The sequence below is a fragment of the Phaseolus vulgaris genome, chromosome 8 (genome assembly GCF_051622355.1).
Source record: "Phaseolus vulgaris cultivar YP4 chromosome 8, ASM5162235v1, whole genome shotgun sequence".
Lineage (NCBI taxonomy): Eukaryota > Viridiplantae > Streptophyta > Magnoliopsida > Fabales > Fabaceae > Phaseolus > Phaseolus vulgaris.
The window spans coordinates 50,030,746-50,052,770 of NC_143505.1; the positions used below are offsets into that span (position 1 = coordinate 50,030,746).

Here is a 22,025-nt window from a genome sequence, read left to right on the forward strand (position 1 = left end):
TTGTATGGACTTGGTCGTACGAGTCGTACTAGTACACTTGCCCCCCAAGCTCGAGGATGATTAATCTGAAGAGTTTGATGAATCAGTCGGTTGCCTTGGGGTTTGTGGTGGCGGTTGGATCTATCGGTTGGGCCTGGTATGACAGTTGCATTTTTCGAGGTTTGATGCGATGTTAAGCGACACCTGCACATATGACATGACCCTCATTAATGAAGGGTTTTTTGGCGCCAATCAATGTGGATCGTTAGATCTAACGGTTGAGATAAATGTGACGTTTTGCATTCCGAGACCCCCAAGGTTATAAATAGGGGTCCCAATAGTGTCGAGTTACTGCTCTTGCGTTTTCTTGCTCCGACACCTGAGTGATCCCTTGAGTTTCCAACCGCTCTTCAAATCTTCTTTGTTGACCGCCCTTTAAGTCTTCTAAAAGGTTAGTCATGTCTTTTTTGTCTCGTCCCACGTCTTCCTCTTCATCTCCCCCTTCTCCTCTTCCATCTCCTTTGTCTTCGTCTTCATTGTCTTCTTCTTCTACTTCGTCCAACTCTTCCATGATCGAGGTTCAGTCGGTCGGGGCAATTCAAACGTTGCCCCTGTGGAAGTGGTGGTAAGGGGGAATGACCCAGCAGTGCTTTTGATCGGTGGCCCCCGCAGGGGCTTGACTGGGTGGATCCAAAGGTGACCCGGATCACCTCCGCCTTTGCAAAACGGGACCCAGTTGCCAATTTTTTGGACAAGGTTGGTGTTTTGAAGCCTGACTTTAGTATAGATTCCATCGGTATCGAACCGTGGTAGATGACCGACGTGGTGGGTTCCGCTCGGTCTCCTACCGAGCGACCCTTTTTTTACATGTATTCTTGTTTGTTCTCTGACCTTCATGTCTCTCTCCCTTTCGATAATTTCACGGTGGGTGTCCTTCGGACGCTCAACGTGGCTCCCACCCAACTACATCCAAACACTTGGGTGTCTATCCAAGCCTTTCGCCTTATTTACGATATGTTTCGTCTGTCTCCTACTCCCTCATCCTTTCTGAATTATTACACTTATTACCCGGCCGAACCGGTTTTGTGGCATTCGCTAGTCAGTGGAGAAATGTGTTTTTTGGTTCATTCTCCTCTTACAAAAACTTTAAGGAGAAATTCTTTAGAGTCTTCATCCATCCGGAGGGGATGAAATACTTCTTTGATGATGTCGGTCGGTCCAAGTTTCCTCTGTTTTGGACCAACAAGCCCACTCAGTTCAAGGACTGGCCTCATTCAACCCTGAGTGCTGAGGAGCAAGAGATATATTTTCTCTTTGACAGGCTCTCTCGAAAACTCCCAACACGGAAGTTGGCGGTCATGTATATGTCGGCACTGCGCTGGGATGCCTTTGAGGGTATGATACTCTTACTTGTCTCGGTCGGTCGAGGTCTTTCTTGTGTTGTGATGTTTTAGGCGAAATGGCTCTAACATCTTCCTTGTTGTCTTTTGCAGAAACCATGAGCCGCGAGGTGCCTCAGGCCAAGAGTCTCGTGAATGCCTTCCGGGAGAAGGCTCTCCAACGAGGCAAGGGTCGCCAAAGCATTGACACAGCGATTGGCGGCATCCACCCGACTGTTGATGTTGGGGGTTCGGCTCCTCCTGCCAAAAGCAAGAAAAGACCAAGGGAGGGGGACAATATTGCACAACCCTTTGGTCCCCAAGCTCAATACTGACACCTCCACCCCCACGACGTTCTCCTATCCAGGTGGATTCATCCCCAACCGACATTATGGAGCCCACTATGCTTGTTGGTCCTTCTTCTGAGGTTGTTGTGGCGGCACAGAAGTCACCTAAGACTATGTTCGGGGCCGACATACGCTTCTATAAGGGAGAGAAGGTTGGCGTTGGCTCATCGGCGTGTGCCATGGTGATGGTTGTCCCGGAGGCGGATCTGCTCAACAGTGGCATGGAGTTGTTTTTCCGAGGCCTCGTTCTCACGCGTCTAGGTCTTGATGCCTACGTTCGTCGTGTAGAAGAGGTCACGCAGATGAAACAGAAGTTGGTTGATGCTTTGTATAACTTGAAGCAGGCCAACGATGCCACCTCCTCATATGGCGATAGGCTGACTCGATCAGAGGCAGATTGAGAGATTGCTAAGGCCAAGGTGGCCGAGCTAGAGAGGATGGAGCAAGAGAGCGCGGTAGAGAATGCCAAGTTAAAGGAGGTCCTGGGGGGGTGCGCTAACCGAGTCTCGGTACTGGAGGCTGAGGTCTCAGATCTGCAGGCAAGGAAAGCGACGGCTAAGGCGAAGCTTAACAGGAACATGGATGAAAGTTTGGTCATGCTAGGCCAGAGTTTTGATCAGACTGTTCGATAGACCCATCTTCTCTTTGGCGGCCCTCCTCCGTCCGGTGGCTTCGACATCGACATGGACGTGTATAAAGGTCGAATGTTACCCTGCGGGGAGGTGGAGTCCTTGAAGGCCGCCGCCGGTGAGGAGGTTGTTGCTAATGTTGACAAGGGAGGCGAGGGTGAAGGAAATTAGTGTTTTTATTATTTTTTAGCCTTGATCGGGTTGTGACCTTCTTTTGCTTTCCTCTAGGGCCGGGGTGTGACTCCCTCCTTCCTTTCTCTATAAATATAATGATCGCTTCTTTCCATATTGTGGCCTTTTTTTATTAAGTTGCGTGGTCGGTCAGATACTTAATTGATCAAAGAAAATTGAACAAGTTAAGCGAGCGGTCGGTAACTTAATTGAACAAGGAAAATTGAAGAAGTTAAGTAAGCAATTCGACTGCGCTCGTAGTTCGTTTTAATATTTAGGCTTGGTTATGATGTAACCAAGTTTATAAGGTGTCTGTAGGGTATGCCGATTAAGGCTACGTCTTGACCGAACCAAGTTGTTTGTGGTATCGGCAGGGTATGTCTGTTAAGGCTTCATCCAGACCGAACCAAGTGTGTAAGGTGTCGGCATGGTACGCCTGTTAAGGCTTCATCCAGACCATATCAAGTTGTTTGTGGTATCGGTAGGGTATGTCTGTTAAGGCTTTGTCCATACCGAACCAAGTCTTTACAATATCAACAGGGTATGCCTATTGAGGCTTCATCTAGACTGATCCAAGGTTGAGATGCGGGAACTTAGATTAGCATCTATTTGAAGAGAATCGCCTCGTTAAAACCTTCCCAACCGAAAACCCTCCTCATGGAAAAATGGTTAGGCAAGGAAAGAGTGCATAAACTTTATTAATCAATTGTAATAAAATTTGAGGTGCGTGGCATTCCACGTCCTCGGTACAATTATGTCCGATAACCACTCTAGGTGATATGCCCCCCATCTGCAACTTCTCGAACCCGAAAGGGTCCCTCCCAGTTGGACAAAAACTTTCCTTCACTCTTCCTTGTGTCACTCCTCATTCTCCAAACGAGATCTCCTTTCTGAAAGCTCCTCGGCCGGACTTTTGTGTTGTAGCACCTTGTTGCCTGAAGTTTGCATGTTGTCTCTTGAATCTTGCTCTTGCTGTGGAGCTCGTTGACCAAATCTAAGTTGACCGAGAGACTTTCTTCGTTCAGGGTCAGATCAAACATCTCCCTTCAGACAGTAGGCTCGCCTACTTCGACTGGGATCATCGCATCGATGTCGTACGTTAGGTTGTATGGTGTCCCTTGAGTAGACAACTAGGGGGTGCAACGGTACACCCACAGGACCTCTAACTATTCGTTGGTCCATCGGCCTTTTGTTTTGTTGAGTCGCTTCTTTAGCTCATTCAGGATGACCCTGTTTGCAGCTTCGGCCTGCCCGTTGGTTTGAGGGTGTTCAACCGAGGTTGTGATGGATTTGATGTAGAGGTCGTTGTAGAAGGATTGGAGTCCCCGATCGATGAATTTTCGGCCATTGTCTGTTATTATTATGTGCGGCATGTCGAATCGACAGACAATACTTCGCCATACGAAATTTTCTACATTTTTGGCAAACATGGACGCGAGTGGCTCGACTTCGATCCACTTGGTGAAGTAGTCTACTCCAACCAGAAGGAGCTTTGTATGTCTCTTTCCTGGGCAAAGGGACCGATGATGTTCATCCACCAAATGGCGAACGACCATGGGGATGTCATGTTATACAAATCTTCTGGCTTTAGGTGATATAAGGGGTCGAACTCCTGACACTTGACACATTTTTTCACATATTCTGCGCAATCTCCCTGGAGGGTCGGCCAATAATAACAAACCCTGAGGACTTTCGCAACCATTGTCCGAGTGCCCGAATGGCTGTCGCATACCCCTTCGTGGATTTCTTTGAGGACATACTCGCCCTAATCATTAGTGATACACTTTAACAGCGGTGTTGTGTAGCCCCTTCAGTACAAATTTGGGTTGATCATGATGTACTTTGAACATTGTTGCCTCATGGCTTTCGCGTCCTCCGGCTTACACGTACCGTGTTCAAGTTATTAGACGGTCGGGGTCATCCAAGTCTCAATCTTGGTGTTGGTGACCGTTAGGCATTCGACCTCTGCCACACTAGGTTGTCTCGGCCAGATCTGGACGACCGACTTATGGTAGCTATTTTTCTTCGATGTTGGTAGCCGAGAGAGTGCATCAGCGCGCTTGTTCTCCTGGCGGCGTATGTGCTCTAACGTTGCCTTCTTGAACCGAGTCATATTGTTGCAGATTGTGTGATAGTACTTTTGGAGCAAAGGTTCCTTAACTTCAAAGTCACCCTTAACTTGTCCAATCATGACTTCGGAGTCGCTCTTGCAGACTACCTCACGGGCTCCCATGTCGTATGCCAGATTCAGCCCGGCCAAAAGAGCTTCATACTCAGTATGATTGTTAGTGACATTGAATCCGAACTGGAGGGCTTGCTCCAAGAGGAGATCATCGAGCCCTTCTAGGACGACTCCAGCTCCACACGTGGTTTATTTGAGGAGTCGTCCAAATACAACGTCCATTCAACCGAGAGGGTAGGGGAGGTGTGAGGGCGGAGAAGTCGGCCAAGAATTTGGATTTTTGGTGCCTCTCGGCTCGTATCGGATGTCGAACTCCATCAGCTCAATTGACCACCCGATCATTTGTCCTACAAGGTCGGGCTTAGATAAAATTTTAAAAATGGGATAGTTGGTTCTTACCGTGATGGAGTGGTTCTGGACGTATGGTTGCATCTGCTTGGCCGTCAAGACTAAGGCGAGGGTCACCTTCTCTATCATCCGGTACCTTGTCTTGGCTGCATGGAGCGTTCGACTGATGAAGTATACCAGGCGCTCTTCATTCTCCACCTCTTGAACAAATGTTGCGCTGACTGCTTCCTCAGAGACCGAATAGTATACCAGAATGGGTTGGTTAGGTATCGGCTTCTAAATGGTCGCTGGGGATGACAAGAAGTTCTTCAGCTGTTGGAAGATCTCTTCGCACTTCTCGTCCCAACTGAACTTGGACGCCTTGCAGAGCAGTTGCACCATTAGCTTGGTCTTCTCAGCCAATCGAGGGACGAACCTGGAGAGGGCGATGAGACGTCCCATCAGCTGCTGGACCTCCTTTATGTTTTGAGGACTTCGCATCTCGACAATCGCTCGACACTTATCTGGGTTGGCCTCGATCCCCGGGTGGGTTAGCATCCATGATTTTTCGTCCCTCAACCCCGAACATGCACTTCTCGGGGTTAAGCGTCATATTCGTGCGAGGGTTTCAAAGACCTCTTCTACGTCTTTGACGTGTTGCTCAAAAGAGTCGGACTTCACCACGATGTCCTCCACGTAAACCTCTATGCACCGACCGATAAGACCCCTGAAGATCTTATCCATGAGCCGCTTATAGGTCGCTCCAGCATTCTTTAGCCCGAACGGCATTACCCTGCAGTAGTAGTTGGAGTCGTCTATCACAAAGACGATTTTCTCCTTGTCCCAAAGGTGCATGCAGATCTAGTTGTACCCAGCGTAAGCATCCAGGAAACTAAGGATTTTATGGTCGACCGCCCTATCTACCAGTCGATCAATGTTTGGGAGTGGATACGAGTCCTTTGGACAGGCCTTGTTCAGGTTTGTGTAATCCACACACATTTTCCATTTGTTGTTTGGCTTGGTGACCATCACCATGTTGGCCAACCATGTCGTGTATAACGAGGAGCTTCTTGGTTTCTTCCTTGGCTGTGAGTCTCTTTTCATCACCATGGTTTCTCTTTTTCTACGCTGCCAAGCGCACTTCCTTGAATACCAAAAGCTTGTGCGTCATGAAGTCCAGGCTCACTCCCGGTATGTCAGATGTCGTCCACGCGAAAAGGTCTACATTCTTCTTCAGTGTGGCGTGCATCAGTTCAGCCTCGACAGCTGTTATGGTCATGCCGACACAGGTACTATGCTCTTCGTTAAGAAGAGGCACTCGACACAGTTCCTCCCTGGAACTCCAGCCTATCATCATTCGTTTGGGGATCAAGATCCACCATGGCGACCGTATGCTCCATGAGTGCAGGCTAGTCTTCCCTGTGAGGAGATTTTTGTCCTCGAGGGGTTTTGCACTTGTGGGACCATTCTCTACGTATCGACTCCACTCTAAGACTCTCAGCATAACACTCTTGGGAAACCTTCTGATCCACATGCACCGTGAGGATGTCCCCTGACGCTGAAGAGAACTTCATTGCAAGGTGGGGTGTCGAGACGATCGCCATCAGACGGTTGATGGACGACCGTTCGAGGAGAATGTTATACGAGGTGCTAACGTCAATCACCAAGTATCTGATCCGGATAGTCTTGCTGTTTTTCCCCTCGTCAAAGGTGGTATAAAGCTCAATGTAGCCTTTAGTACCGACCTTCTCACCCGAGAAGATGACAATGTGGTCATCATACGATACCATCTCTGCTTTTGGTATCCTCATTGATGCAAACCAAGCCAACAAAGAGATGACCAAGGATACACACTATGAGAAGTCATCTCAACAATCAAGTGAATAGCTCACCAAGGATTTAGCAGACCTCATCAGAGGAAGAAATGGACACAAACCTGAGCATCTAATGTTCTTCCTGCTGGTCTTCTTAAAGAATAAAACAAGTTGTAAATAATTTGGTCTCACTTTAGGGGTCCAAATAACAAAGATATGCTAGAATAAGGTGTCTTTAGCATAATAGGGGTGTAGGTATCATTTTAGCTTGTTCCTAGTCCTTTAGGAAGACATTTTAACTAAGTCAAACTGTAAGGCTGCCCATTTTTTCCCTTTTCCCATCCTATCCTCTTGCTTGTTTTCCAAGGCTCCCATTTTTTCACCTATAAATAGGAGGCCTATCCATTGTATTTTACATGTTGAAATTGAATAATTACTCTACACAAATATTGTGAGAGCTTGAGTGAGTATTATGTCCTCTTCCTTTTGGTCTTATCTTGAAGAGAATGAAACTCTCAAATGGCGGCCTAACACTTATCTTGGTGGTTTCCACCCATCAAGTGGCGTGACCACCCACCACCATCTTCATAAGTTTTCTCTTCCATTTCCTCTATGTTTCCTAGTTTTCTTCTTTAGTTTGCCAATTGCATTCATTTTCACTATACAATGTCTTTTATCTTTGCCTTTGTGAAATGCACCTTCACACCTACTTTAACCACTTGGTTAAGTTAGTGTCCAGTGGGAATTTTCCTAAGGTCATCATCATTAACTCCTAAAATCTTAATCTTAAAGAAGTGTCACTTAAATGAAAACATCTAAAACTCAACTCACATCAATCATGGCCTTGAAGGTTTTCCAGTAGAGGATGCCTACTTCCTTGGTCCGCCAACGTTTTCATGATGGTGAACTGGTCTATATCAACCGATACCTATCGGGTCATCCAGTTGATAATCGACACCCTTGAAATCATCATCCGTGAAAGTGATGGGTGACATTCTTGGTCGGAATGACACCGCATTCACCTGGTGCACGACCCTGAGGTCCTTCTTCCGAGCACTGTTAAAGCTTCCACCGTCGGCGAACCCTCCGACGATGGTGTTGATGACTTCTTTCGTTTTCCCGAGGGGGATCATCTCTACGCGGGCAATCGTCTCTTCTTGGTCGACGCTCTGGTCGGTGGTCGTATTTGGCCCTCTGAGGGGAGCAGCTTCTCCGGTTGGTGGGCTCGTCCCACCTGGAGCACTGTCTCGAGCCTCGAGTGCCCTGGACGAAACGTTGCAGATGCCCAACCTAGATAAGCTCTTCAATCTTGTCCTTAAGGGCTTGGCATTCCTCAGTGGAATGCCCACTATTTTGGTGATATCGACATCGCTTCCTCCGATCGACATTTTCGGGGCTTGATGCCTTCTTGGGCGGATGGATCAACTTAGCACTGAGAACCTCGTCCAGGATCCTCCTCCTATCAGTTGTTAGGGGGTGTACCTTGAAAATCGGTTGCCCCGTCTATACCTCCTTCTATCTCCTCGGTTGGCTGATCAACCTTGGCACTCCTTCTCGTCCTTCCCCTTCTCTCCGCTAGCCTTCGTACAGACCTAGTTGCGGAACTCCCTCAGTTCCGCCATTTGCATATACTTGGCGACCCTCTTCTTGAGCTCATCCAAGCTTTCGATCGGCTGTCAGCAAACAATCCTAGGCGTTGAGCTGTCAACATGTGATGCATGGCTACGTCCAGGTTGATATTCTGAATGCTCATCGCTACTTTGTTGAACCTGTCAACGAAGGTTCTCAAAGACTCTCCCTTCTCCTGGCGGATGCCAACCAGGGCGATGGAGGTCAGGTAGTGCAGGCGGCTTGTGGCAAACTGTGTCTCAAACTTAGACATCAGCGTCGCGAAGCCATCGGTGGAGAAGGGAGGGAGCTTCGTGAACTAGCTGAGAGTTCCTCCCTTCAGAGATGTGGGGAACACTTGACACATGACTGCATCTCAGCAGTATACAAGCTCATGTGTGTGGTGTAAGCTTCAATGTGCTCATCTAGGTCGGTCGTCCCGTCGTAGCGATCCCTGTTGAAGCCCTTCCACTTGTCTAGCAGTGGGACCCCAGTGATGAAATCGGTGAACAGGTGTCGGCGCATAGAATCCACTGTACCGGTCGTGCAGACTAACTTGTTGGGGCAAGACTCCCCGTCAATCTCCTAAGTGGGGGCCCTGTCCTTAGTTTCCTCCATCGGCTTCGGGTTGGGAGGGGAGGTGACTGACTTACCGACAAGATTGGTCGGCATGATGGACAATCCTCCTTCCATCAACTTCTTCATGTCTTCGTTCTCCCTGCAGAAAACTTCGATCTCTTGCTCGTTCTTCCTACTCAATTCTTCGTTCCTCCTTCTCAGCTCAACCATCTCTCTCTGCTGAGATAATAACAACACGGTCTGGTCAGCTTCAGATATCCTTTTACTTGCCATGTTTCGGGTTGATATCATCTACTAGCGTTTGAAACTCAATGTCCCTCGGCCCCAGACGACAATTGTTCTGGTGTGAGGGTTGGGGCCTGGAGAACTATTGAGAGGATTCGCTTTCTTCCTTCCTGTCGGTTGTACTGCTCTTCGATTACCTCGTTTACTTGTTCTTCACATTTCCTTCGTAGTCTCGGTTCTCGACCTCCTCGTTTACTTCTCATACTGTTGTCACGAGGAAAACATACAAGACAGAAAAATACATTGGTTTCTGGTTTCGGAAGCAGCCCTTTATTCTTTTTTTGTTTCTTAGAAAAGGAAACTGCAAGGATGTCGTGACAATCTAGAAAGTATTCATAGAGCATTGAAAATTGTTATCTCTTTCTAGTTTAAATTACTTTAGAAAAAAAATTGTTTGGAGAAGTTCTCCATTAGTTTAAGTTTTAATGTATATTACAGTAAGAGATTACAACACGAGCAAGAATAGGGCCCAAAAATTCCCAAGCTACTTTAAAGATGACAGTGCAGATGCAACATTTCGAGAAATTCGGTCATGTATAGGCTCCTGGAAGAAGAAAAGTGTATTAGTGTCGATTGCATTAGATAATATAATTTAAAAAATAGATATTTATGGATTACCTCGGTCGATGGAATCTCAAACTTTGATTTGGTTATAGTCTCGTACAAGAAAATGTATCTGTCCAGCAGAAAATAGTATGATGTTCACTTAAATGAAAGCAATGAAAATAATGTAACCAAATCAAGCACAAGTTGATTAACAGAAGGCAGATCTATACAAACAAGAATGAATAGTATATACATGTCATGAAAGTGGAAAACTGAAAACTGATGATCACTGTATCCATTTTAATGCATATTAGCAAGGAACAGTCAGAAAATTTCTTAAACAATGTAATGTTTTCCTTTTATCACCTAAGGCGACAATATGTCGTGCCGAGAGAGGGGGATCTCCTATTTAACATTTAAACAAATAAATCTAAACCTCTTATAAATTATTCAGAATGAAAAGTTAAAGAAAAACCTTGCATGTTACTGAAAATAAATAACATAAAAGCATCACTTTAAAGCAAGTATCCACAGGGGCATCAACTACTAGTGTTTTTGGCATCGAAGAGCTTTGGCAGCTCTTAAATGAATGAATGGTGGATTTTTTTTCCTTGTGGTTTATTCATTTCTTCATTATTGAGCATCCCTTATGCACCAAATTGAACTTGTTTAATTTAAGAAAAAAAATAAAAGAAAAAGAGGACAATACACAGCACAGTTCTTCCATTCAAATTTGTACATTACAAATCTGACACTTACGGTCTTAGAAAGAAAATTCAGAGCACAACTACTTCAGGTTCATTTCTAGAAGTAAGCTTCAGTGCAAAATATATCAAGTGTAAAAGGAACTAGCGCCAGAAGACATACCGCCAGGATAACTCACAAACAAGATCTTCGGGAGCATCAGGAAGGACCTAAATAAAATTCACCAGTGTGATGTGATGCAATCTTTACAGCTTACAAGTTAATCCATTAACAGTATAAAATGTAAATACCTCATCTTCATACGGGTTGCAGTGACTTTTAAACCACAGCCTCAAGAACTCCTAAAAATTGGATTCTTAAATATTAGGGAATTGCTGACTATCTATATTTCATAGAAAAAAGGTTAACAGATGGAAGGCAATGCATTCACTAAGCGCATGTTTGGTTCAGCTTATTTTGATTCTTGAGTGAGCTTGAAAATAAGCAAATATTTTCCGAAAAAGAATCTACACCAAACATGCATTACATCTATACACTAGAAAGAAAAACAACTCACGTAATGAGGTGATACACATAAAATACCTTGTCAATATTTTCAGGCTCGAGACCATTTTGAAAGCGCTCCAGGTAAGAATTGGCAATCCAATATCTACTTGAATCAGGAGTATGGACCTGGAGTTTGGAAAGAGAATTTTATCAAATTTGTATACTTATTATGTGAATGCATGTGAGAGTTCAATACGCATTATCCATCAGGGATAGCATTGCACCTCATCGATCAACATAATTGAACCATCATTTGCCTTCCCAAACTCATACTTAGTGTCTACCAATATGAGGCCATGTTCTGAAGCCACTTGCTGCAAAGTCAATCAAATGGAAAAGTGAAACGAAGCAAATGGAAAAATAATTTAACAGGAGTAGAAATATAGATTGTGCACACAGGATCAAGCAACCAATAATGGATCAATCACCCATATTCCTAGGAAGGTTATCAAATAAAATTATTAGAGAACACTAGGCCCCTTCGATGAATAAATCATATAATCAAAATTTGGTCACTAGTCAGTGATGATTTACATACAAATCTCCATCCATTACAGTGGAAAAATGAAATTTGTAAGCAAGAGATGAGATTCGTAGAAATACAAGGAAGTTGAGTGGGCTACAGCTCTTGAAGTTGCAACAAACGGATCACTAGAGCAGCATTTCTAAGATATTTCACTGACGAATATAACTGAATTGATATTACTGCTGTTGGATTTCTGATGATGACTTCAGTGATTGAGTAATGTATTTATAAGTGATTTGACATCAGGATAACATAAAGTTTGGAGCAAGTTGGTCGTACTTATGCAAATTTTTGAATTGACAACTTGCCTACAGCAAAGTTCCTTCATTAAATGATGAATACAAGTTGAGTAATGCCTGTTTATTAAACGTTTACAGAGACACATTTCCCATACTTACAGAGTTTGAGAACAAAGCCATCTATTTTATAATTAAGGAATGATGATCTGTTCCTAACTTCTATTTCTTCTCTACTATGCATGGCAGAGACAAAAATGAGAGAACATGGGGACAGACCAAGCTAATTCAACATACTGCTAAATAGTGCATACAATATACTCTATAATTTCACGAATGGTGCATCCCATACCCTGTGTGCTTCCTAAAGATCTAAAAAGGCTTAAGAAAGCACTGGGATAATGGGACTCTCCTTTCACCATTTTACTTTTAAAACCAAAAAATAACCTTTCCGAAATTATGGTCCTTTCATGTAAAATATATAACATTAGTATACTATGGATCAAAATTATAGAAAGAAAGGTTTCTTATTAACAGAAAAGAGTACAAATGATTCCGACCAAGGACTTTCAAGAGGGCTGAACTCTCCCCCAACAATCTGAACTTTACAATTCACAAGATGTCTCTGCCTCTCAACTTTTTTTCTTATTTATAGGCAAAATGGCATCATTTTCTAATTATTTCAGCTCCTCACTCCCTAACTAACTAATTATTCCACTAAATACGGTTTATCTGACAGAACCAAATATATGAAAAACAATATAGAAATAACTACAGAATAAGCAAAGACATCTTGGTATTTGAACCATTCAATATCATACTAAAAAAATGTGTAACTAACTAACTTGAAAGAAAATATGTGAATATGTACATCATTGAGTATCATGGACTCTCTTCCAGAGAAGAACAGTTTTTACATTACACATATTGATTCCTAAAAGTATACCCTAACTATAGAACAGACATCATAAAAAAATTCACCCATACTATTTTCATCTTTTTCCAGTTTGCAAATGAGTTGCTGATACATTATCCATCTAAGCTAACCCAAATAAAAAAGATAATGTTAATTACATATATTATCATATTATTTAAAATTTATTTCTTCTTTTGTGCAAAAGAAAAAATATGTCATATTTCACAAGTGTGATCTTAGCAGTTACAGTGAGAAGGCACTTCATTGTGTCCTTTATTTCCCAAATTAAAAAATGACTTAGCAAGCGTAGCTTATTACCTGTCCATATTCAAACAAGGATAATGCTTTTTCACTCACTTCTTCATAATCAGCTCGAGTCATCAGTCCCCTTTCTATAATCTGCAAGGGAGATGCATCATAGAAGAAGTAAAAATCTGAGATAAAACACTGTTGTCCAAAGATAGTCATTTTGGTGCCACTCCATCATCACACCTCAGTAACTCCAAGAACAAGAATATTCTATTAATAATCATGGGGATACCCTAGGCTTTTATTCATGTTTCCTTTTACCAACGTACCAGGTTAGTCCACTACTCCACCTTTAACAAGAAAATCTACAATCATAATTTTGCTCATTTCTTCACAGATCTTGGATGATATTTTCACAGAAATAATGACATAAAAACTGCAATATAAAGCAAACTGAAAAGAAACATCATTGATGACTTAACACAAGCATCCTCTTTTATAAGGGGGCCAGGAGCTAATTGATAACGCAAGACAATATTATAACAGGATCATTCGCTGTAACTTCAACCATACTGAATATGCTGGTTGCAAGTGATAAAACTAGGCATCATACCTCATCCGGAGTGACAGGAACATCATGATCTGCAGCCTTGGTTGTTGGAGTGAGTATATTTTCAGACAGCTTCTGATTTTTTACCATTCCTGTCATGTGTTAATGTCTTAATAAATATAGGGACAAATATATTTTAAGAATGAGACACGAATGAGAAATCCCACCATCTGGGAGGACATTTCCACAATAGTTCCGAGCACCCTTATTGTAGACTGTCCATAGAGATGTATCAGTACTTCCAGTGACAAATCCTCTTGCTACAAGCCAGTAACACGTGTCAACAGATGGATGTTAGAATCCGAACCTTCCATTTTTAAAAGATTTAAATATTTTACAAACTTCACAAATACAATAAAATTAAATTTCAAAGGCACAGGACAATATGTCGATCTTCCGCAAAAACCCAAAATAAATTTAGATAATCATGAACAGGGAACTGCAATCATTTTATCTCAATTACTCAAGTAAATTTATGGATTCTCTTCCAAATTTCAAAATAATTAAACAAAATGCTGCCAAGGATGTATCCACAATATCTATTATTTTCCCTAGTTAGCTTTTATCGCAAAAGGACTTCTCTTCTACATCGTACATTAAAAAACATCTCCCTTGCAGAAAAAATATCTGTTTAAGTGACTCCAGTGTAATATGCCAATTAATCAACAATCATAGTACCTATCAAAGCATTTAATAAGATGTGAAAGTAATAATTAACCTGAAAAGCCCAACCATCTTTGTTATTTTCACCACTTCTCATAATAGTATTTGCATTTCCGATAAGGAATTCAATTATGTGAGAATTCAGTATTTAAGTTCAGACGTATCATAACATAAGATAGCTCTGATCCCCACTTGCTCCAATAAAATTAACTCGTTCTCATCTATTCTTACATAGGAAATCACATGATATGGTATTACAAAATAAAATGGAAAAAGAAAAACTGCAATTACATGATAACACTCTTTCATGTTATAGTGTCAGAAGCTAAAGGTGATTAATGAAGTCATCCAATAAGCCAACAAAAATTGTTTGGATCAGCAAATTACTCACCAACAAACTCAACAGGGAAAACTGAGCATTTCTTAGCTATTGTAACATTTTTGTCCGGAGCCGATACAACTGCATTAGAAACTATCTGCTTAGTTCTTTCAAACCACCACAAACTTGTCTCATTCAGAACCTGCAATTGGGAGGGGAAAATGATCAGGTTATTGAATGCCAAGTGTTCAGTAACCACCGCTCCACCAGCTAAAAAATAATTTTCCACGTATCCTCTTATTCATCTACAATACAACTTCTCCATCAAAACAATTAGTTTAAGGATCTAGATCATCTCCTTTCCCTTAAGTCCACAAAGTGTCATGTTAAGAGCCAAAAAAGCAAATACAAGTACCCTGAAAAGATAATGGTTATTCCTCTCATAATAAAAATTGTGCTTTCTTCTACATTATCTGCTACAAAGCATGGATAACACAATATGACACGGGACACGAATACTGTATACAGTTAGTTATACATGACACATGCATGGCAGGAGTATGGCAAACTTAAAATTTTCAAAACATGACATGCCTATAGCACAACACACGATACACATTTCTAAAATTTAGAGAGAGAAATACAGTTTGTCCGATTCCCTTGTCATACAAAATCTATAAAGTTTTTAAGAAAATTATTTCAAAAACAGGTGTGCTAAAAATCTAAAAACAGAATCAGGTAAATGTTTTCTCATCCCCTTATATTGTTTTCTTCAAATACTAAGAAGATAAAATTTTAACAGCAACGTGTTCAAACGAACAAACAATTAAAATGAGCTCATGGTACTGACAAGTTTTCGAAAAAAAGTAAACTAAATAAAGTCTAATGTTTTCAAATTTACCACGAGTGTTTGTAGACATAATAAACTACAATAGCATTTTAACTAATCATTGCAGTATCCTAACTCCAATTAGAAAAGAATTCGTAACCATTCAAAAGCCGAATGAATCACACACCTGGCCTTTGAAAGGAATGGAAGCAAGAATCCTATCAAACGCACTCTGCCGATCAGTGGTCACCAAAACGAGGTAATCCCCAGCGTCGTAAATATCTCTTACCTTCCAACACACAACAAACAATTTTTCAATTCAAAGGACACATAACGACGAATAAATAAATAACGGCTTCAAAGATGGCACACTTTGCCGCGGGTTTTGGACACGAGACCGGGAACGGTGTTGTGGAGGTTAGTTTCGGAGAGGCAGTTAGAGAGTCCGCTTCTTCTGATAACATCAACGACGTCGTTTCTGTGCGGACTGTTCACGAGAGAGTCTCCCAGAGACGGTTGTTGCTGGCCTTCTCTCGGCATTACCGAGGCGCGGATTGCTCGAAATCCGTGCGGTTTGAAAGCGATTTTGGTTACGGGCCCACGCGCCGCCGCGTAAGTGCGATTGACGGGTGGTAGAATCTCGGCGCCCAAGGTTTGGGAAGGGTTTAACGCAACCGTAAAATCGCCCATTGTTTACTGAAACTGAAGCTGCTTCTCTTACTGTGTTGACGATGGTTGCGTTTTGCGAAGGGTTAAAAAACAACTTGACTTATAATACAATTGAATGTTGAAATAATGTTGAAATAATATGCAACATACTACATAATATAGCTAAAGGCAAACTAAATGGACGGTAAAAGTTATGAGACAGAAATTAAAAATTAAAACATACAAATCAAAGCAATAGGAGAATAATAGAAAAATATTAAAAAAATAATAAAAGGATATGTCATATAGGTGTTTTTTTTTTCTTCTAAAAAGTAAGGCAAAATTAAATATTCATAATATTAGTATTGGTGATTTGGTTGTAGAGAAATTAGTATTGGTGATGGTTATAAAATTAGACTTTTATAATATGAATTGCTCTATATTATAATTATATTTTTTTTTACTAAAATGTTATCTTATATGAAGAAAAAAAAATGGAGAAATTTTGAAAAATTATAAACTAGTGTATTTAATTATATTGTTGTATGGTTGATTATTAACTTATCATTACACTAATATTAGTGGTGATTTTTAACATCATAAATCATAATTAGTGCATCTATCAACATTCATTATATTTCAGGAATGTATGACTGATGAAAATTGGTATGTTGCTTATCTTCATTTAGTTATATATGTTTTCTGCATTTATAAAAAAAATGGTTGATGCAACTACTACAATAAAAAAAAGTTATTTTACATGTATTCAGACGAAAAACTTGAGAAATCTTTAAAAAAAATATGTTTTCTTCTATAAAGATAAAGATAAAGTTGTTAGATAAAAAGATGATATTAAAAGTGCTTAAAAAATCCTTAATAAGTATAATTTAAAAATTAAATATTATAATAACTATTACAATAGTAATGTTGATCATATTGCTTTATTAGTTGCAAATTAAGAGAGTAAGATAAATATCTTTTCTCTTTCTCGCAATGATTGAACAAATATAATAATAAAAACATTACTTCAAAAAGATAGAACTTATTTGGACAATTTCAGTATTCTAGTTGTAGAAATAAAGTTTGGAAGGATATAAAATGTGTCAGAGGCGATATATACGTGATTTTTTTCATCCAAATAGCACAGTTCAGACTTTTTTTCTTTGGGTTCTCAATATAGATGGTATAATTAACCGTACAATTTGAGAGTTTAGTACCAACGGAAATAACGCATATTACACAAGTTTTTATAAAAAATATATTAAATCGGATATATTATCGAGTAGATGTATTACATATTACATAGATCATAAACAACTATATAAATTATTAAAATTTGATTAAAATAATTTAAAAAAAGCATTCACAAGAAATATATTATACTGATTATAGATCCTAATCAGTGTAATATATGACTATGAAACACATATTTAATGTACATATTACATTGATTGTGGGTTTTAATCGGTATAATATGTGACAATTTACATAGACTATTTATATAACAATGTAATATGTAATATTTTTTATTTACAAAATTATTAAATTGTGATTTTTCCCAACCTATAATAGTGAAATCAAACTAAAATATCAGCCAAATTAATTTTTATATTAAGAAATATAAAAACATGCAAATAGTATAATTAAAACTAATGAAAATTTACATATATGTAGAAAGTTAGAAATTATGACTTGTTTTTATTCCTAATCTCTAAAAAATATTTGGATGATTCTTGATGAATTTGTTCAAGAGTTTGTATATTTAGTGGATCGGTTTCTGCAAAAAACTAAGAAATGTAATAATATATTAGTGTTCATAATAACAAATATGAATTTATAATGAGATGTTAGAGTATTTAAATCTTATAATACTTGTTCCCAAGAGTCCATAATATTCACACGGGCAATGGTTCACATCCAATGCATTACATAATAACCACATTCAAAGCTTCTTTGTTGCTTATTGTACTATTATGAAATATAAGTAACAAGAAGCCATATAAATTCTCTTTCTGGATGTCTGATTCCATCTTTGAATATAAGTTTGACATTTAATTTTTTACTCTCGAACCTTTATATGGATTGCGGCTCAAGGAAAACATAAATATCAACATTGTCCATGTTGATAATTATTTTATTTATATACCTACATTGTTAATATTATATATATATATATATTAAGTGACATGATTCATGAAACATCATTTGATTAAATAACATGTAATTATTAAGGGTGCATACATCATCCATAGTTGAATAACTGCGATGTTCAATAATTGATTACCCTGGATGATTTCAAAGACATCCTGCATGGTTATGTATTGTATACCACCATTGTCAACACCAAACACTGTTGCATCCCAAGGATGACAAAATAATCCTGAAACAATTGATGTGAAACCCTAATAAACTCTTGGATTGGATCCACACATGGTTATGGTTGGACTTGTGGTTGTAGTTGAGGGCTTAAATCACCACCATTTGGGGCATTTTGTCTCGTACCGGAGTCTTGTAAAACATAATAACAAATATAAAGTATAAATTTAAATAACATTAATAGGCCTTAATGAAATAAACCTGATATTTCTTTTTGAAATGGCCTTAATCAGATGTGTATGTCGTGCAATAAATGTTACAAGTGTCTCTCCCAACCTCTGTGGTGGGACTAGAAGTGCAACAAATGCATCTCTAACTTTTTCAACCACTACTCTAGAAAAATCACCTTGCATGGGCACAATTGCATGGTTGAACCTCCTGGATACACTCTCCCAATGACCACTACATGAGAAGTATTTTCTTCAACAAACAACCTACACTGATAGAAGGATTCATTATCATCATCTTCTAAGTCCTTGACATCAAAACTACCTTTTGTGCTAGCTCGACCACAAGCATGAAGTACATTTGCTGGTTCAACTAGATTATATCGTTGCTCGAGTTCAACTCTTAACTCTTTAGTAACTTGTTCTTTTATGTTCTAACTTAGTTATGGTGTCAGTCTCTGTCAATTGTGCAGCTAATTGCTCCATTATCTCCTAAGTGATATTTGTAGTAGAAAAGTTGGGTCGAGGAGCTAATCCAAAGTATTGTCTCACCCCCAACACCAAAATCAACAGTATGTACACGACCAGGGTGTTCTTCAGTCCCAATAGCCACGGTCAATATGTCATCTCGACCTTTAGGAACAAAACTTCCCCATGAGCTTTGCTTCGCTAGCGAATCCTATAAAGAATAATACAATATGTTAATATAATATGTAATGACAAGTGTGTAATACTAAAACTAAGATATGTAATTATAAACATACAATACGTTGTGAAATCTCTAATGATTTCTCAAATGTCATCTCATCCCCTACTTTAGTTCTGACCAACTTCCATTTCTCATGTCGACTAGGAGGGGATGGAGGACAAATAAGTTCACCAGAACCAGATTTTTTCTACCTCTTTAACTTTTCTTCCATTATCTTTTTCTCTAAAAAATCATAACCTCCTCGAGACTGTCTGTGGGGGGTAACATTATTTTGTGTAATAATTTGACCTTTCTTCCTCTTTTCTTGTAAGTACATAATACACATAAATTATGAATTTCATGATAAGATTTAATAACATATATAATGAAATGTTCACAAACTTGTCACGAGGGATCCATTCGACTATGAACAAATTGAGACCATGTCTTTTCATCTACACAATATTTACCACAAGGAAACTTGTCTTTGTATTTGCTAAAGATGTAATAGCATGTCAAATTTGTCTTAAATTGCCTCCATTTTGTAGCTACTGAAGACAATATCTTGCTCTGAATCAAATTCGAAGTCTCAAAATCAAAGTTTGTTTAAAAATTATAATAAATAAATCATTAAAATGTATATAACATTTTCAATACACAAATATATTATTTTTTGAACCTTTTATTTTTATTTTGAATATTACATATTACATCGTTGGTCCTTTCAACCGGTGTAATATGTCATGCTCCAACTATATTATTTTTTAAACATTTTTTTTACTATGAACAATACATATTACACGGTTGGTCTTTTCAACCGGTGTAATATGTCATGCTCTAGATATATTATTTTTTACTCTAAACAATACATATTACACATGTTGGAACCAACCAGTGTAATATGTCATGCTCCAACTATATTAATTTTTAAAACTTTCTTTTTACTTTGAACAATACATATTACACCAGTATGTTGTTGTAGAAATGCGTTATTTGCACTAGTGTAGTTTGCAAATAACCAAATTTTGAATGGATTGTTGTAGGAATGACCGAAAAATCAACCGTAATTCAATTTTCTGTAAACTATATTTTGAGTTGGCTTACATTTTTTTTGCTTTTTGATTTAAAAGTAAAGTGAAGAAAATGGAACTAATTTTCTTTAAGCTAATTTGTTTTAGTTATACTTTGAATAATCTAATATATTATTTTATGTATGAACATTTTTCTCTTAAAATATTAAAGTGGAGGGAAAAACATATAAATCTCTCCTCCTTTAATAAATGAATTAATTAAGATATAAACAAAATATTAAATCACAACTCCAATATAAAAAATAAAAAAGTATTCAATGCTCACAAATAGAGTTTCGTTATGTGAAAACTAAATTACATTATTGCTATCTCTAAATACAAAATAACACACTAACATTCAAAGAAAAAAACAATTCTTACAACCTTAACTTCGTTAAAATGATATCATTTGAGTCAATCATCACATCTGAAGTATTGTCCATCTTGAAGCTCCAAGTTTTGTCATAGTTTTGTCTTTAAAAGACATATCGAAGGGTTAAGGAAAAAAATATGTAGTTAAATTGTATTTGATCTCAATTTCTAAGCAATATAAGACTATTGGACGTACTGGAACAAACCATCAATCGTTGGCTAAAAGAATGAGGTATCCAAAATATAGTTTGTTTTGAAGCTCGTAGTTCCTTCACATTTTTATCCTTAAAAGAAGCTTAAGAGGATTAAAAGAAAAGTATATATTTAAATTGATCTTGACATCCTAAACTATGTGAAATTATTGGGCCTACTATATCAACAATTAGGCTAATTCTAACTGTACCAGATCAATTCTGGCATGCACCCAACATTTTTTAAAATTCCCTAATTGCCTTTGTCACTTGTATTTGAAAAAAGAAGTTGCAGGGGAGTTCTTGCGTGGGTGGTGTTCGTTTCCAGTGGAGATGGTTGTGGTATACATTGTTTGTAGCAGTGGTGGTGGTCGATGCATTATTGTTAGGTGCAATGGAATTCTTGTTGTTGTTTGAGGTAAGCATTTCCATTTTTCGCGTGGTAATGACGCAAAGTTTTCTCTAGATATCGGTGTTCGAAAATTGCCTTATGGATGTAGATATAAAGAACTGTTAAGTGTAACTTTTGGATATCCGCATCCAAAATGTATAATAAGGCGTTCGGATATCGTCATTCGAAAGCCAATGTTGGGTGTGTTGAGAAAGTTATGGATGTTGATATTCAGAAGCCATTTACCAATCTTGGATGAGAGGATCCGAAATGAATTATTTGTGTTGCGGAAATGAATACTTTAAGCCTTTTGGCATGTATTTTTTTTTGTATACAATAATGCCAATGGATATCGAAGATTCATACGTGGGAATATCAGGGGAAATTGATGTGTGGGATGAACTAAATGATGTTGGTCTCGAGGGATCCTCTACACATATCCATACTGACAGAGAACTCGTTTAGGCAAGTGCATTTGTCTTTAACTTTCAAGCCTGATATAACCCGAGAATAAGGATATTCACTCAAATGGACGTTCTTTCATGCGCTCCTCGTATGGGAAAAACTAAATATCAGGTAATGTGATTGTATCTAGCTACAACCTCACTATTGCAACTAAAGTCCTTTCCCAACCTCATACATCATACAACGGGGTTTCTCTTCAGAATACTCGGACT

The 22,025-nt window shown here is 39.1% G+C and overlaps 1 protein-coding gene across 1 annotated transcript; it reads right to left on the bottom strand.

Annotated features, from left to right (window-relative positions):
- Positions 1 to 9,636: 9,636 nt before the first annotated feature.
- PUR7 (purin 7) lies at positions 9,637 to 16,234 on the bottom strand. The gene is made up of 12 exons (XM_068631580.2): positions 15,818 to 16,234; positions 15,633 to 15,734; positions 14,689 to 14,818; positions 13,802 to 13,894; positions 13,638 to 13,726; positions 13,094 to 13,174; positions 11,322 to 11,411; positions 11,134 to 11,223; positions 10,842 to 10,892; positions 10,714 to 10,760; positions 9,919 to 9,976; positions 9,637 to 9,844 (listed from the first exon to the last, which is right to left on the bottom strand). The coding sequence occupies exons 1-12, from the start codon at positions 16,133 to 16,135 to the stop codon at positions 9,785 to 9,787; spliced, it is 1,209 nt and encodes a 402-aa protein (XP_068487681.1). The 5' UTR covers positions 16,136 to 16,234; the 3' UTR covers positions 9,637 to 9,784.
- Between the last annotated feature and the right edge of the window lie 5,791 nt (positions 16,235 to 22,025).